The sequence below is a fragment of the Oncorhynchus masou genome, chromosome 18 (assembly GCF_036934945.1).
Source record: "Oncorhynchus masou masou isolate Uvic2021 chromosome 18, UVic_Omas_1.1, whole genome shotgun sequence".
In the NCBI taxonomy this organism is placed as follows: Eukaryota; Metazoa; Chordata; class Actinopteri; order Salmoniformes; family Salmonidae; genus Oncorhynchus; species Oncorhynchus masou.
The window spans coordinates 74,189,687-74,207,582 of record NC_088229.1 but is presented as its reverse complement, the minus strand read 5'-3'; the positions used below and the strand labels follow the sequence as shown (position 1 = coordinate 74,207,582).

The following is a 17,896-nucleotide window of genomic DNA, read 5'->3' as shown; positions in this document are numbered from 1 at the left end:
ACCAACATGTCAGTTGTTCAGTATTCTGTGAGAGAGAGAGGGAGACCAACATGTCAGTTGTTCAGTATTCTGCAGAGAGAGAGAGAGAGAGACCAACATGTCAGTTGGTCTGGTGAGTACGCAGGCCATGGAAGAACTGGGAAATTTTCAGCTTCCAGGAATTGTTTCCAGATCCTTGCGACATGGGGTGGTGCATTATCGTGCTGAAACATGAGGTGATGGAGGAGGATGAATGGCGCCACAATGGGCCTCCGGATCTCGTCACGGTATCTCTGTGTATTCAAATTGACATTGATAAAAATGCAATTGTGTTCGTTGTCCTTAGTTTATGCCTGCTCATACCATAACCCCACCACCACTATGGGGCACTAAGTTCACAACGTTGACAATAGTAAACCGCTCCCCCATTCCACGCCTTCTCCAGTTGTCAGGCCCGGTTGGACTTACTACCAAATTCTCTAAAACGACTTTAGAGAGGCGGCTTATGGTAGAGAAATTATCACTCAATTTCCTGGCAACTGATCTGGTGGACTTTTCTGCAGTCGGCATATAAATTGTGTGCTCCCTCAACTTGAGGCATCAGTGGCATTGTGTTGTGTGTCAACTGCACATTTTAGTGGCCTTTTATTGTCCCCAGCACAAGGTGCACCTGTGTAATGATCATGCTGTTTAATCAGCTTCTTGATATGCCACACCTGTCAGGTGGATGGATTATCTTGGCGAAAGGAGAAATGTTCACTAACAGGGATAAAAAAACACACATTTGTGCACGAAATTTGAGAAAAATAAACTTTTTTTCTGCGTATGGAAAATTTCAGGCAATTTCAGGCATCTTTTATTTCAGCTCATGAGCCATGAGACCAACACTTTACATGAGTTGAGTTTATATTTTTGTTCAGCGTGATTAGATTACAGTCCTGTAATACTGAATATGATAAAAGGGCATTCGATTACTAGGATATCGACCATGCATCACTTCCATGATTTGAAATCCCCCCCCCCCCGTGGTGTGGTTCTGTATAGGTACTGGCAGTGGTCACTGTCACCAACCATAGAAACAGAATTACTAGAACATTCCGTGATGGGTGAACTGGTGACCGTAATGAGTGGTGCTTCTACATTATGTTTTAGTCCTATTTCTATGACTGTGACATGTTATAAAGACAGACTGCTGAGGGACTTCTAACCTACGATTTAATGTCCGCAACCAACAAAGGACTGAAGGGAATTCTATAGACTTGTTGAAAACATATTCCTCCATGTCCATACCTTTTTCAATCCTTACCTTACCATCTCTTTCCCTCTCCACCCTCCCCTTTGTCCACCCTCCCCTTTGTCTCAATACAGACAGGCTTATGAAAACTGTTGTGTGCTCGAGGCTCGTATTTGTTACGATGTGGCCAAGCTGATGTCGCTCAACTCAGAAAGGTAAGTAGTGGTCTCCGCTTGCCTGTCGCCGTCTGTAGCAATACCATAGAGAGAGTTCGAGGACTGGATTTAGATTTAACACGTTTCAGCATGGGCGTTTTCCATTGAGGGGCTTCCACCATTTTAAAGTACACTGGACAAAAATAAACGCAACATGGAAACATTTTTGAAAGATTTTACTGAGTTACAGTTCATATACGGAAAATCAGTCAATTTTAAATAAATTCATTCGGCCCTAATCTGTGGATTTCACATGACTGGGAATACAGATATGAATCTGTTGGTCACAGATACCTTAAAACAAAAAAGTAGGGACGTTGATCAGAAAACCAGTCAGTATCTGGTGTGACCACCATTTGCCTCATGCAGCGAGACACATCTCCTTCACATAGAGTTGATCAGGCTGTTGATTGTGGCCTGTGAAATGTTGGTCCCACTCCTTTTCAATGGCTGTGCTAAGTTGCTGGATATTGGCGGGAACTCGAACACGCCTGTCCAGAGCATCCCAAACATGCTCAACGGGTGACTGGTGTGTACGCAGGCCATGGAAGAACTGGGACATTTTCAGCTTCCAGGAATTGTGTCCAGATCCTTGTGACATGGGGCCGTGCGTTATCATCAGAGCATCCCAAACATGCTCAATGGGTGACGTGCATGGGGCCGGGCGTTATCGTGCTGAAGCATGAGGTGAAGGCAGCGGGGGAACGGCACGACAACGGGCCTCAGGATCTCATCACGGTATCTCTGTGTATTCAAATTGCCATCGATAAAATGCAATTGTGTTCGTTGTCCTTGGCCTTATACCTGCCAATACCATAACCATGGGGCACTCTGTTCACAACGTTGACTTCGGCAAACTGCTCGCCCACACGACTCCATACCCGCTGTCTGCCACCTGCCCGGTGCAGCTGGGATACATCACAAGATGAGAAACGTTACAGCGCCAAACTGCAGTCAGGTCAAAGTTTTTTTACCTTTATTTAACTAGGCAAGTCAGTTAAGAACAAATTCTTATTTACAATGACGGCCAAGGAACAGTGGGTTAACTGCCTTGTTCAGGGGGCAGAACGACAGACCTTGTCAGCTCGGGGATTCGATCTAGCAACCTTCCGGTTACTGGCACAGCGCTCTAACCGCGAGGCTACCTGCTGCTACCTGCCGCCTCGTCGTTCCCTATTGAGGGCAGATGAGCTTCCTGAGGTGGTTTCTGACAGTTTGTGCCGAAAATCATCGTTTTTTTTCAAAACCCACAGTTTCATCAAGTTTTTGTTGTTGTTATGAAACATCTCTTGAGAGATTTTATTTCAGCTCATGAAACTAACACTTTTTACATGGTGGGTTTATATATATTTTTTCAGTATTGTTGACTGGGTGTGACCAGAGCATTGTCTTCCTCTAATTGGTTTAAATGGCTATAAGATAGACATCACCGCCATCACATCCAATGTCACATGCGACAAATACAACAGACTACAACAGGCTACAACAGGCTACAACAGGCTACAACAGGCTACAACAGGCTACAACAGACTACAACAGGCTACAACAGGCTACAACAGGCTACAACAGGCTACAACAGGCTACAACAGGCTACAACAGACTACAGCAGACTACAGCAGACCTTACCATGAAATGAAACTTACAAACCCTTAACCAACAGTGCAGTTTAAAAAAAAATAGTTAAGAAAATATTAACAAAATAAACGAATGTAAAAAAAATGTAATAAAATAAAAAGTTACACAATAACAACAACAAGGCTATATACAAGGGGACAATAATTTGGGCCTAGTATAGAGGTCCTGGATGGCAGGAAGCTTGGCCCCGGTGATTTACTGAGATGCTCTCGATGGTGCAGCTGTAGAACCTTTTGAGGATCTGGGGACCCATGCCAAATCTCTGCCCTCTTCACGACTGTCTTGGTGTGTTGGGACCTTGATAGTGTTGGGACCTTGATAGTGTTGGGACCTTGATAGTGTTGGGACCTTGATAGTGGTCCAAACTACATCTAGCGGTCACAGATTTGATTCAGTACTCCCAACACTGCAGGAGGCGGTAAATCACCAATATATTATTTTTACACTTCTTTTTTTAAACACAAAAGAAGAAGAACGTGAACTACTTTAAAATTGAGGAAGCCTTAATGGTGCTGCCCATGCTGTCACAGACGCCATAATGGCACAGACGCGAAGATAGAAAGAGGTCCTAACTCTATGAGCAACTACTAATTTGTCTAGTAATCCAGTGTATTTGGTCATGTGATATGAGCACGTGTTTCTGTAAACAGGAAGAAGACTGAACGTAGCATGAAGTTCTTTAAAGACCTACAGTCCAAGGAGCACATCCCCACCATGATCAACCCCAAACCATGTGGACATCTCTGTTGCTGTATCATCAAGGGCTGTGAACAGGTGAGACCAACGTCGTATTTCAACCCACACCTCAAATCTGTTTACAGTACCACGCCTTTTACAGTACCATGCCGTTTACAGTGCCACGTCGTTTACAGTACCACGCCGTTTTACAGTGCCACGCCGTTTACAGTACCACGCCGTTTACAGTACCACGCCGTTTACAGTACCACGCCGTTTACCAGTACCACGCCGTTTACAGTGCCACGCCGTTTACCAGTACCACGCTGTTTACAGTACCACGTCGTTTACAGTACCACGACGTTTACAGTACCACGCCGTTTACAGTGCCACGCCGTTTACAGTACCGCAACGTTTACAGTACCACGCCGTTTACAGTACCACGCCGTAACACTACTCCTAAGGAGACAGTTTATTTTATTTTATTTTACCTTTATTTAACTAGGAGAGTCAGTTAAGAACAAATTCTTATTTTCAATGACGGCCAAGGAACAGTGGGTTAACTGCCTGTTCAGGGGCAGAACGACAGATGTGTACCTTGTCAGCTCGGGGATTTGAACTTGCAACCTTCCTTTTACTAGTCTAACGCTCTAACCACTAGGCTACCCTGCCGCCCCAGTTGATTCAAATTGTTTCTTGAAATTTGTATTTGTGTTGTTGTTTTTTTGTCGTATCCAAATGCCACAATCAATTTCCCGTTGGATATGTTGACCAGCTATCTGTCTTTCATACCGTCTCACTCATAGTTTTCTCATTCATTAGTCTTTCTTCTTCGTCTTCTAACTAACCATCTCTATTCTACAGGAGGAGGCGGTGAGTTACTACACAAAGCTGGAGTCCAAGCTGAAGGAGGAGTACAGGAAGGAGAAAGAGAAGGTCAACAGTAAACCGCTAGGAATGGCCTTCGTTACCTTCCAGAACGAAGCCATGACCGCCATGTAAGAGCCTGGGTGACCAGAGGAATGAGAGGATGTTTGCGTTTTTGTTGTTGTTGTTGTTGTTGTAATCTCTCCTTCTATACTTTCAAGTGTCGTTCATCACTCGGCTATTGGAACGAATGTGAGAATGCTGGAAATCAATGTTTGTCTTTTTTTTGTTGTTGTTGGTAATCTTACGTTTGGTCATTATAAATCGAGTCTTCCTATATGGCTCCCTGTTCAGTATCCTGAAGGACTACAATGCCTGTAACTGTCAGGGCTGCCACTGCCAGAGGGAACCCAGGTCTTCTTCCTTCAGCCAGCACCTTCACACCTATTCCTGGACGGTCGGCTACGCACCAGACCCACAGAACGTCTACTGGTGAGAACACACACAACACACAACGCACGCACGCACGCACACACACACACACACACACACACACACACACAGGGGGGGCAGGGTAGCCTAGTGGTTAGAGCGTTGGACTAGTAACCCAAAGGTTGCAAGTTCGAATCCCCGAGCTGACAAGGTACAAATCTGTTGTTCTGCCCCTGAACAAGGCAGTTAACCCACTGTTCCCAGGCCGTCATTGAAAATAAGAATTTGTTAATTTGTTCTTAACTGACTTGCCTGGTTAAATAAAGGTAAAATTAAATAAAAATACAGCACAGATTTATGTACTCCATTCACCTCTGGGGAATTTAGTGCGTAATGTCACCACCAGACATCCTGTTGTGAAGAAATACTTCTGGTTAGACAGCAGTTCTCCTGAGTAGCGTTATGACGCCACCAGACATCCCGTGTTAAGAAATACTTCTGGTTAGACAGCAGTTCTCCTGAGTAGCGTTATGACGCCACCAGACATCCCTTGTTAAGAAATACTTCTGGTTAGACAGCAGTTCTCCTGAGTAGCGTTATGACGCCACCAGACATCCCGTTATGATGCCAGATGTACCCCAGGTCTATTTGACTTGGATACATGTAGAGCAGGGATGGTCCACTGCCACCATATGTACACACCTTAGCCAAATACATTTAAACTCTTTTTTTTCTTTTTCTCACAATTCCTGACATTTAATCCTAGTAAAAAATGTCCTGTCTTAGGTCAGTTAGGATCACCACTTTATTTTAAGAATGTGAAATGTCAGAATAATAGTAGAGAGAATGATTTATTTCAGCTTTTATTTATTTCATCACATTCCCAGTGGGTCAGAAGTTTACATACACTCAATTAGTATTTGAAAGCATTGCCTTTAAATTGTATAACTTGGGTCAAATGTTTCGGGTAGACTTCCAGAATCTTCCCACAATAAGTTGGGTGAATTTTGGCCCATTCCTCCTGACAGAGCTGGTGTAACTGAGTCAGGTTTGTAGGCCTCCTTGCTCGCACACGCTTTTTCAGTTCTGCACACTAATTTTCTATGGGTTCAGGGCTTTGTGATGGCCACTCCAATACCTTGACTTTGTTGTCCTTAAGCCATTTTGCCACAACTTTGGAAGTATGCTTGGGGTCATTGTCCATTTGGAAGACCAAATCAGTCATCGTCTCAATTTACTGTTGAGTATTGAAATAATAGAATGCAGAAGGTGTCATTTAGAGATTTGGTGGCTCATCAGAAATTACTCAATTAGCCCTGTCAGCAAAACATGATTTTAATTGGTAAATTTAGTCTAGCAGCCAGCTATCCAAACTTGTAGTAAGCATGGTTGAATTACCAACTGTGGTGTGGCTCATTGATCATTAGTTATCATTTTAAAAACTGTAAACATTTACCTCCACCCTATAGCAAAATGTGGAGAATTGCAAGAACTTAGGAGGGGGGGGGGCAATATGATGTGATAATGTATTAGACCAGGCATATAGCCAATATGATGTGATAATGTATTGGACCAGGCATAGAGCCAATATGCTGTGATAATGTATTAGACCAGGCATATAGCCAATATGCTGTGATAATGTATTGGACCAGGCATATAGCCAATATGCTGTGATAATGTATTAGACCAGGCATATATAGCCAATATGCTGTGATAATGTATTGGACCAGGCATATAGCCAATATGCTGTGATAATGTATTAGACCAGGCATATAGCCAATATGCTGTGATAATGTATTGGACCAGGCATATAGCCAATATGCTGTGATAATGTATTGGACCAGGCATATAGCCAATATGCTGTGATAATGTTTTAGACCAGGCATATAGCCAATATGCTGTGATAATGTATTAGACCAGGCATATAGCCAATATGCTGTGATAATGTATTAGACCAGGCATATAACCAATATGCTGTGATAATGTTTTAGACCAGGCATATAGCCAATATGCTGTGATAATGTATTAGACCAGGCATATAGCCCATATGCTGTGATAATGTATTAGACCAGGCATATAGCCAATATGCTGTGATAATGTATTAGACCAGGCATATAGCCAATATGCTGTGATAATGTATTAGACCAGGCATATAGCCAATATGCTGTGATAATGTATTGGACCAGGCATATAGCCAATATGCTGTGATAATGTATTAGACCAGACATATAGCCAATATGCTGTGATAATGTATTAGACCAGGCATATAGCCACTATGCTGTGATAATGTATTCGTGCTACCGCACACCTCATTCCTACAGAACGTTTTTTATTGGATTAATGTAAAAAATATATATATATATATTTTTTTTTTTTTTACAAAATATCTGAGTGGACTGACTGCTTTCTTTTTGACTGCGGAAGTGATCTTGACTCGTGACAACTGGCCACTGGTGTAGATGACGAGCTAACTGCTGAGTGCTGGTATCAGATTACCTCACAGCTGAGACTGTGCATATGTGGCGTGGTGTGTTGGTGTCAGCCTCAGCCCTGTATGTCTGTGAAGGATCATGGAGTGGAAATCAAGCCCCTCTCGGTCAGAGCAAATCAAATCTACTCAATTACAAGAGGTTGTGACAATTTATTCTTCATGTTAAAACTGCCATTTTACTTTAATCAATGTTCCGTTTAAAACGATAAGAAGAAAAGAAAATCGCACAATTGACACACCATGTCGTTTTACAACAGGATTTTACAGCAGGATAATAGTTCAATCACGTCAGTTTGACGGGAAACCCTTTAAATCAAATCAAACTTTATTAGTCACGTGGTGGAGTAGACATTACAGTGAAATGCTGAAAACAACAGGTGTAGTAGACCTCACAGTGAAATGCTGAATACAACAGGTGTAGTAGACCTTACAGTGAAATGCTGAATACAACAGGTGTAGTAGACCTTACAGTGAAATGCTGAATACAACAGGTGTAGTAGACCTTACAGTGAAATGCTGAATACAACAGGTGTAGTAGACCTCACAGTGAAATGCTGAATACAACAGGTGTAGTAAACCTTACAGTGAAATGCTGAATACAACAGGTGTAGTAGACCTTACAGTGAAATGCTGAATACAACAGGTGTAGTAGACCTTACAGTGAAATGCTGAATACAACAGGTGTAGTAGACCTTACAGTGAAATGCTGAATACAACAGGTGTAGTAGACATTACAGTGAAATGCTGAATACAACAGGTGTAGTAGACCTTACAGTGAAATGCTGAATACAACAGGTGTAGTAGACATTACAGTGAAATGCTGAATACAACAGGTGTAGTAGACCTTACAGTGAAATGCTGAATACAACAGGTGTAGTAGACCTTACAGTGAAATGCTGAATACAACAGGTGTAGTAGACCTTACAGTGAAATGCTGAATACAACAGGTGTAGTAGACCTCACAGTGAAATGCTGAATACAACAGGTGTAGTAGACCTCACAGTGAAATGCTGAATACAACAGGTGTAGTAGACCTCACAGTGAAATGCTGAATACAACAGGTGTAGTAGACCTCACAGTGAAATGCTGAATACAACAGGTGTAGTAGACCTCACAGTGAAATGCTGAATACAACAGGTGTAGTAGACCTTACAGTGAAATGCTGAATACAACAGGTGTAGTAGACCTTACAGTGAAATGCTGAATACAACAGGTGTAGTAGACCTCACAGTGAAATGCTGACTACAACAGGTGGAGTAGACCTCACAGTGAAATGCTGAATACAACAGGTGTAGTAGACCTTACAGTGAAATGCTGAATACAACAGGTGTAGTAGACCTTACAGTGAAATGCTGACTACAACAGGTGTAGTAGACCTCACAGTGAAATGCTGAATACAACAGGTGTAGTAGACCTCACAGTGAAATGCTGAATACTACAGGTGTAGTAGACCTTACAGTGAAATGCTGAATACAACAGGTGTAGTAGACCTTACAGTGAAATGCTGAAAACAACAGGTGTAGTAGACCTTACAGTGAAATGCTGAATACAACAGGTGTAGTAGACCTCACAGTGAAATGCTGAATACAACAGGTGTAGTAGACCTCACAGTGAAATGCTGAATACAACAGGTGTAGTAGACTTTACAGTGAAATGCTGAATACAACAGGTGTAGTAGACCTCACAGTGAAATGCTGAATACAACAGGTGTAGTAAACCTTACAGTGAAATGCTGAATACAACAGGTGTAGTAGACCTTACAGTGAAATGCTGAATACAACAGGTGTAGTAGACCTTACAGTGAAATGATGAGTCAATGTGGAGGCTATATACAGGGGGTACCAGTACAGAGTCAATGTGGAGGCTATATACAGGGTGTTACGGTACAGAGTCAATGTGGAGGCTATATACAGGGTGTTACGGTACAGAGTCAAGGTGGAGGCTATATACAGGGTATTACGGTACAGAGTCAATGTGGAGGCTATATACAGGGTATTACGGTACAGAGTCAATGTGGAGGCTATATACAAGGTGTTACGGTACAGAGTCAATGTGGAGGCTATATACAGGGTATTACGGTACATACAGGGTATTACGGTACAGAGTCAATGTGGAGGCTATATACAAGGTGTTACGGTACAGAGTCAATGTGGAGGCCATATACAGGGATACCGGTACAGTCAATGTGGAGGCTATATACAGGGTATTACGGTACAGAGTCAATGTGGAGGCTATATACAGAGTGTTACGGTACAGAGTCAATGTGGAGGCTATATACAGGGTGTTACGGTACAGAGTCAATGTGGAGGCTATATACAGGGTGTTACGGTACAGAGTCAATGTGGAGGCGATATACAGGGTGTTACGGTACAGAGTCAAGTGGAGGCCATATACAGGGTGTTACGGTACAGAGTCGATGTGGAGGCTATATACAGGGTGTTATGGTACAGAGTCAATGTGGAGGCTATATACAGGGTGTTACGGTACAGAGTCAATGTGGAGGCTATATACAGGGTATTACGGTACAGAGTCAGTGTGAGGGGGCACCAGTTCGTCAAGGTAGTCGAGGTAATACATTTGAAGTCACCTTAGGTTGAAGTCATGTGAATCAAAATAATAATTTGTGAATCGTGAACATTTTTTTTAGGAAAAAAATATTATTTTTGATTTATTTTCGATTATTCATATCTTGTTTTGGAGACACTTCCAGTTCATTTGTAAATAGAATAATCTATGAGACATTGTGACTCAATAGATTCTCGTCAGCCTGCAAAGTAAACACTTCTAAGGTAAATATGACCGAACTAGAGAAGCGGACTTGCTTCAGCTGAATAAAAAGATGTGTTGCCTCCATTTCATCTTTGATATATTGAATGAGCAAATTATTTCAGAAGGTATAAAACATATTTGGTGTTAATGTTGCAATGTTTTACATCAAGGGTGGTCACCCTTCCCCAGGAGAGATAATGGGTGGTCACCCTTCCCCCAGGAGAGATAATGGGTGGTCAACCATCCCCCAGGAGAGATAATGGGTGGTCAACCACCCCCAGGAGAGATAATGGGTGGTCAACCACCCCCAGGAGAGATAATGGGTGGTCACCCTTCCCCCAGGAGAGATAATGGGTGGTCACCCTTCCCCCAGGAGAGATAATGGGTGGTCAACCACCCCCAGGAGAGATAATGGGTGGTCAACCATCCCCCAGGAGAGATAATGGGTGGTCACCCTTCCCCCAGGAGAGATAATGGGTGGTCAACCACCCCCAGGAGAGATAATGGGTGGTCAACCACCCCCAGGAGAGATAATGGGTGGTCAACCACCCCCAGGAGAGATAATGGGTGGTCACCCTTCCCCAGGAGAGATAATGGGTGGTCAACCACCCCCAGGAGAGATAATGGGTGGTCAACCACCCCCAGGAGAGATAATGGGTGGTCAACCACCCCCAGGAGAGATAATGGGTGGTCACCCTTCCCCCAGGAGAGATAATGGGTGGTCACCCTTCCCCCAGGAGAGATAATGGGTGGTCAACCACCCCCAGGAGAGATAATGGGTGGTCAACCACCCCCAGGAGAGATAATGGGTGGTCAACCACCCCCAGGAGAGATAATGGGTGGTCAACCACCCCCAGGAGAGATAATGGGTGGTCAACCACCCCCAGGAGAGATAATGGGTGGTCAACCACCCCCAGGAGAGATAATGGGTGGTCACCCTTCCCCCAGGAGAGATAATGGGTGGTCAACTACCCCCCAGGAGAGATAATGGGTGGTCACCCTTCCCCCGGGAGAGATAATGGGTGGTCAACCACCCCCCAGGAGAGATAATGGGTAGTCAACCACCCCCCAGGAGAGATAATGGGTGGTCAACCACCCCCAGGAGAGATAATGGGTGGTCAACCACCCCCAGGAGAGATAATGGGTGGTCAACCACCCCCAGGAGAGATAATGGGTGGTCACCCTTCCCCCAGGAGAGATAATGGGTGGTCAACTACCCCCCAGGAGAGATAATGGGTGGTCACCCTTCCCCCAGGAGAGATAATGGGTGGTCAACCACCCCCCAGGAGAGATAATGGGTAGTCAACCACCCCCCAGGAGAGATAATGGGTGTGCAGGCTTTTATTCCAGTCCCCCTCTAACCTTGATAAACTGTCTCTGATATGTTGGAGTAGGGCTGGATCAAAAGCCTGCACACCCAGCAGCTCTTCCGACTGAGAGTTGACCACATGTGCTTTGTACGGTTGTCGAACAGATATTCTACTTTGCGAGGGGCACCAATCAATCATCGTTCCTCAGACCACTCCATCCTGCCGCTCCTCTTCATTCAGGACTATCCGTAATCATGGTAGTATCCACATTAATATAGAAGTGTTTAGAGTCAATAAAAGTGACTCCAAAATGACACAATACATTATTTACCTTTTTTTGGGGGGGGGGGGGGTCAAGAAAGTATCTGAAACACAACCAAAACAAACAGCAAATGCTTCCAGCAACTTTGTGGAGTCACAAGTTTGATGTAGTGATTGCTTGCTAGGAATATGGGCCCAGACACTAAACTTCTATATACTTTAATACACATATCAGTGATACTTTTGGTCCTCTATAATGGGGGGGGGGGGGCTATAATTGCTCAACGGTTCACCCGATATGGATGAAAATAACCTCACATTAAAGCTGACAGTCTGCACTTTAACCTCATAGTCATTGTATTTTCAAATCCAAAGTGCTGGAGTACAGAGCCAAAACAACAAAAAATGTGTCACTGTCGCAGTAATTACAGAGGACTGTATATAGAGACGCAGACTATTGTTGGTCATGGAAATTTGGTTAAAAGTCATGGAGAAGTAATGGATTTTTAAAAACTTTTCAATCTGTGAAAATGTGTATGAACCCTGTATGGATGATAATGTTGTGTTCTATATTGATAGATTGACCTGTCCTCTCCTGGTTTCTCCCAGGGAGCATCTGGGTTCCCCTGGTTATTGATTGACCTGTCCTCTCCTGGTTTCTCCCAGGGAGCATCTGGGTTGCCCTGGTTATTGATTGACCTGTCCTCTCCTGGTTTCTCCCAGGGAGCATCTGGGTTCCCCTGGTTATTGATTGATTGATTGACCTGTCCTCTCCTGGTTTCTCCCAGGGAGCATCTGGGTTCCCCTGGTTATTGATTGATTGATTGACCTGTCCTCTCCTGGTTTCTCCCAGGGAGCATCTGGGTTCCCCTGGTTATTGATTGACCTGTCCTCTCCTGGTTTCTCCCAGGGAGCATCTGGGTTCCCTGGTTATTGATTGACCTGTCCTCTCCTGGTTTCTCCCAGGGAGCATCTGGGTTCCCCTGGTTATTGATTGACCTGTCCTCTCCTGGTTTCTCCCAGGGAGCATCTGGGTTCCCCTGGTTATTGATTGACCTGTCCTCTCCTGGTTTCTCCCAGGGAGCATCTGGGTTCCCCTGGTTATTGATTGACCTGTCCTCTCCTGGTTTCTCCCAGGGAGCATCTGGGTTCCCTGGTTATTGATTGACCTGTCCTCTCCTGGTTTCTCCCAGGGAGCATCTGGGTTCCCCTGGTTATTGATTGACCTGTCCTCTCCTGGTTTCTCCCAGGGAGCATCTGGGTTCCCCTGGTTATTGATTGACCTGTCCTCTCCTGGTTTCTCCCAGGGAGCATCTGGGTTCCCCTGGTTATTGATTGACCTGTCCTCTCCTGGTTTCTCCCAGGGAGCATCTGGGTTCCCCTGGTTATTGATTGACCTGTCCTCTCCTGGTTTCTCCCAGGGAGCATCTGGGTTCCCCTGGTTATTGATTGACCTGTCCTCTCCTGGTTTCTCCCAGGGAGCATCTGGGTTCCCCTGGTGATGGATTGATTGATTGACCTGTCCTCTCCTGGTTTCTCCCAGGGAGCATCTGTCAGTAGGAGGGTTCCCCTGGTGGCTGAGATGCTTCATCATCAACTGTATCCTCTTCCTCCTCCTCTTCTTCCTCACAACCCCCGCCATCATCATCTCCACCATGGACAAGTTCAACGTCACCAAGCCTGTCGAGTACCTCAACGTGAGTCACCTTTGGCCTCTCTTTCTGAAGCTCAGGAGGTTGAATGTCAGGTTGTGTCCCAAACGGCACCCTATTCCCTATGTAGTGCACCTTATATAGTGCACCCTATTTAGTGCACCCTATTCCCTATTTAGTGCTCCCTATTCCCTATTTAGTGCTCCCTATTCCCTATTTAGTGCTCCCTATTCCCTATGTAGGGCACCCTATTCCCTATGTAGGGCACCCTATTCCCTATGTAGGGCACCCTATTCCCTATTTAGTGCACCCTATTCCCTATTTAGTGCACTATATAAGGAAATAAAGTGCAATTTGGGATGCAGGTCAGTTTGACCCTTTTCACACGACTGAATCAAGCCCACCGTGCTGTAGCTGAGCTGGAGCCAGCAGGGTATGGTTTGGTTGACACGATAGTGGAAAAAGGGGCATTAGTCTGTGTACTATAACTAACCTTAACTGTTAACCTTCATCTGCAATATTCCACCCCTTCATCCTCTACCTCTCTTCCTCATCCTCTACCACTCTTCCTCTTCCTCTCCTCCCTTTCTTCCTCTCCTCCCTCTCTTCCTCTTCTTCCTCTCCCTCTTCCTCATCCTCTCCCTCTTCCTCATCCTCTCCCTCTTCCTCATCCTCTCCCTTTCTTCCTCATCCTCCACCTTTCTTCCTCATCCTCCACCTCTCTCCCTCTCTTCCTCTCCTTCCTCTCGTCCTCTCCTCTCCCTCTTCCTCATCCTCTACCTTTCTTCCTCATCCTCTACCTCTCTCCCTCTCTTCCTCTACCTCTCTTCCTCATCCTCTACCTCTCTCCCTCTCTTCCTCTCCTTCCTCTCTTCCTCTTCCTCATCCTCTACCTTTCTTCCTCATCCTCTACCTCTCTTCCTCATCCTCTACCTCTCTTCCTCTCTTCCTCATCCTCTACCTCTCTCCCTCTCTTCCTCTCCTTCCTCTCTTCCTCTTCCTCATCCTCTACCTTTCTTCCTCATCCTCTACCTTTCTTCCTCATCCTCATCCTCTCCCCCTCATCCTCCACCTCTCTTCCTCTCTTCCTCATCCTCTACCTCTCTTCCTCTCCTTCCTCTCTTCCTCTCCTCTCCCTCTTCCTCATCCTCTACCTTTCTTCCTCATCCTCTACCTCTCTTCCTCTCCTTCCTCTCTTCCTCTCCCTCTTCCTCATCCTCTAAGTTTCTTCCTCATCCTCTACCTCTCTTCCTCTCTTCCTCATCCTCTACCTCTCTCCCTCTCTTCCTCTCCTTCCTCTCTTCCTCTTCCTCATCCTCTACCTTTCTTCCTCATCCTCTACCTCTCTTCCTCTTCCTCATCCTCTACCTCTCTCCCTCATCCTCCACCTCTCTTCCTCTCTTCCTCATCCTCTTCCTCTCTCCCTCTCTTCCTCTCCTTCCTCTCTTCCTCTCCTCTCCCTCTTCCTCATCCTCTACCTCTCTCCCTCATCCTCCACCTCTCTCCCTCTCTTCCTCATCCTCATCCTCTCTTCCTCTCTTCCTCATCCTCTCTTCCTCTCTTCCTCATCCTCTACCTCTCTCCCTCATCCTCTACCTCTCTCCCTCTCTTCCTCTCCTTCCCCTCCTCCTTCTCTTCCTCTCCTTCCTCTCTTCCTCTTCCTCATCCTCTCCCTCTCTTCCTGATCCTCTACCTCTCCCTCATCCTCCACCTCTCTCCCTCTCTTCCTCATCCTCATCCTCTCTTCCTCTCTTCCTCACCCTCTCTTCCTCATCCTCTGCCTCTCTTCCTCATCCTCTACCTCTCTCCCTCTCTTCCTCTCCTTCCCCTCCTCCTTCTCTTCCTCTCCTCCTCCAGAACCCCATTGTGACCCAGTTCTTCCCCACCTTGCTGCTGTGGGCCTTTTCCGCCCTGCTACCCACCATCGTGTACTACTCTGCCTTCTTCGAGGCCCACTGGACACGGTACCACTCACACACACACTGGTCACTGTACGACTCACACACACACTGGTCACTGTACGACTCACACACACACTGGACACTGTACGACTCACACAGACACTGGTCACTGTACGACTCACACAGACACTGGTCACTGTACGACTCACACACACACTGGTCACTGTACGACTCACACACACACTGTACGACTCACACACACACTGGACACTGTACGACTCACACAGACACTGGTCACTGTACGACTCACACAGACACTGGTCACTGTACGACTCACACACACACTGGTCACTGTACGACTCACACACACACTGGACGACTCACACAGACACTGGTCACTGTACGACTCACACACACACTGGTCACTGTACGACTCACACACACACTGGACGACTCACACACACACTGGTCACTGTACGACTCACACACACACTGGTCACTGTACGACTCACACACACACTGGACACTGTACGACTCACACACACACTGTACGACTCACACACACACTGGTCACTGTACGACTCACACACACACTGGACACTGTGCGACTCACACACACACTGGTCACTGTACGACTCACACACACACTGGTCACTACGACTCACACACGTTATGCTAGTCCATTGTATCCGATGATGAATCCCACTTCTGAGTTAACAGTGAATTATTTGGTGAGAGACCTGGCCGTGTGGTGCCAGGACAACAACCTCTCCCTCAACGTGATCAAGACAAAAGAGCTGATCGTGGACTACAGGAAAAGGAGGGCTGAAAACGCCCCATTCACATCGACGGGGCTGTAGTGGAGCGGGTCGAGAGTTTCAAGTTCCTTGGTGTCGACATCACCAACAAACTATCATGGTCCAAACACAACAAAGAAGTCATGAAGAGGGCCCAACAACGCCTCTTCCCCCTCAGGAGACTGAAAAGATTTGTCATGGGTCCCCAGATCCTCCAAAAGTTCTACAGCTGCACCATCGAGAGCATCCTGACTGGCTGCATCACCGCCTGGTATGGCAACTGCTAGGCATAAGACTGAAATGTGCTACAGAGGGTAGTGTGTATGGCCCAGTACACCACTGGGGCCAAGCTTCCTGCCATCCAGGACCCATAAACTAGACGGTGTCAGAGGAAGGCCTACCCAAGACATACACTGTTCTCTCTGCTACCGTACGGCAAGCGGTACCGGAGTGCCAAGTCTAGGTCCAAAGGGCTCCTTAACAGCTTCAACCCCCAAGCCATAAGACTGCTGAACAATGAATCAAATAGCCACCCGGACTATTTAATATTTACGAGATCCACAAACTCCTGAGCTGTTTTTGCTGTCTCTTTGTGCTCCTGTCCTCCGTCCACCTCCGTCCACCTCTGACCACCTCTGACCACCTCCGTCCACCTCTGACCACCTCTGACCACCTCTGACCACCTCCGTCCACCTCCGTCCACCTCTGACCACCTCCGTCCACCTCTGACCACCTCTGACCACCTCTGAAAACCTCCGACCACCTCTGACCACCTCTGACCACCTCCGACCACCTCCGTCCACCTCTGTCCACCTCTGACCACCGCTCTGGCAGAGCCGTCGCCAGCTGGAACGGTCGGCAGCGACGTCCTCTAGGTCTGTGGGTTTGATGTTGCACTTCTTCAGCAGCGTTTTCATCTCCCCCCCTCCGGCAGAAGTATAGCTCTATACTCTTATAGTTGGTGCTGGGTGACCATGGCCTCCATACTCTATACTCTTACAGTTGGTGCTGGGGGACCATGGCCTCCATACTCTATACTCTTACAGTTGGTGCTGGGGGACCATGGCCTCCATACTCCATACGCGTTGGACTAGTAACCGGAAGGTTGCAAGTTCAAACCCCTGAACAGGCAGTTAACCCACTGTTCCTAGGCCGTCATTGAAAATAAGAATTTGTTCTTAACTGACTTGCCTAGTCAAATAAAGGTAAAAAAAAAAATACAAATAAAAAAAAAAATTCTCACCTGGAATTTAGCCAGCATTCCTCATGTCACATGTCAGCAGGGCGTTATTAGTGTCACTATGACGTAGTCGATCAGGTGCCGGTGTTTGGAACGTGGGTTGCATCCATGTTTTATATTTGTTGTTCTGCTGGAGGTGTTAGTGTTAGTGACGAGGAGATCATACTCGGCACATAGTTAGCAGTCTCGTGCCGTTCTCATTGAGCTGGCCAACACCATGCGTACCCAGCTCTCCACTCCATATCCGGTTGTTCTATCCCACCCTAGCGTTGAAGTCACCCAGCAGAAAGATCTTGTCATTCCTGGCGATACGGTGAAGGGCCTTTTCTAGTGACTGGTAGAAGCAGTCCTTCGCCTCATTTTCAGATGGTAACGTTGGTGCGTATGCACTGAGAAGAGTAGCATAACGCATCTTGGGGGATACGGAGAGACATAAAT

At 46.0% G+C, this 17,896-nt stretch overlaps 1 protein-coding gene across 2 annotated transcripts in view; it reads left to right on the top strand.

The window, feature by feature from the left end:
* The window catches only part of LOC135505260 (CSC1-like protein 2), a 99,948-nt gene that overhangs the window by 61,278 nt on the left and 20,774 nt on the right, over positions 1 to 17,896 (top strand). For both annotated transcript variants that reach the window (XM_064924466.1, XM_064924467.1), the window contains 6 exons: positions 1,348 to 1,428; positions 3,714 to 3,837; positions 4,603 to 4,736; positions 4,960 to 5,097; positions 13,412 to 13,565; positions 15,378 to 15,484. In XM_064924466.1, the coding sequence (XP_064780538.1) occupies positions 1,348 to 1,428; positions 3,714 to 3,837; positions 4,603 to 4,736; positions 4,960 to 5,097; positions 13,412 to 13,565; positions 15,378 to 15,484 (738 nt within the window). The remainder of the gene's footprint in view (positions 1 to 1,347; positions 1,429 to 3,713; positions 3,838 to 4,602; positions 4,737 to 4,959; positions 5,098 to 13,411; positions 13,566 to 15,377; positions 15,485 to 17,896) is intronic.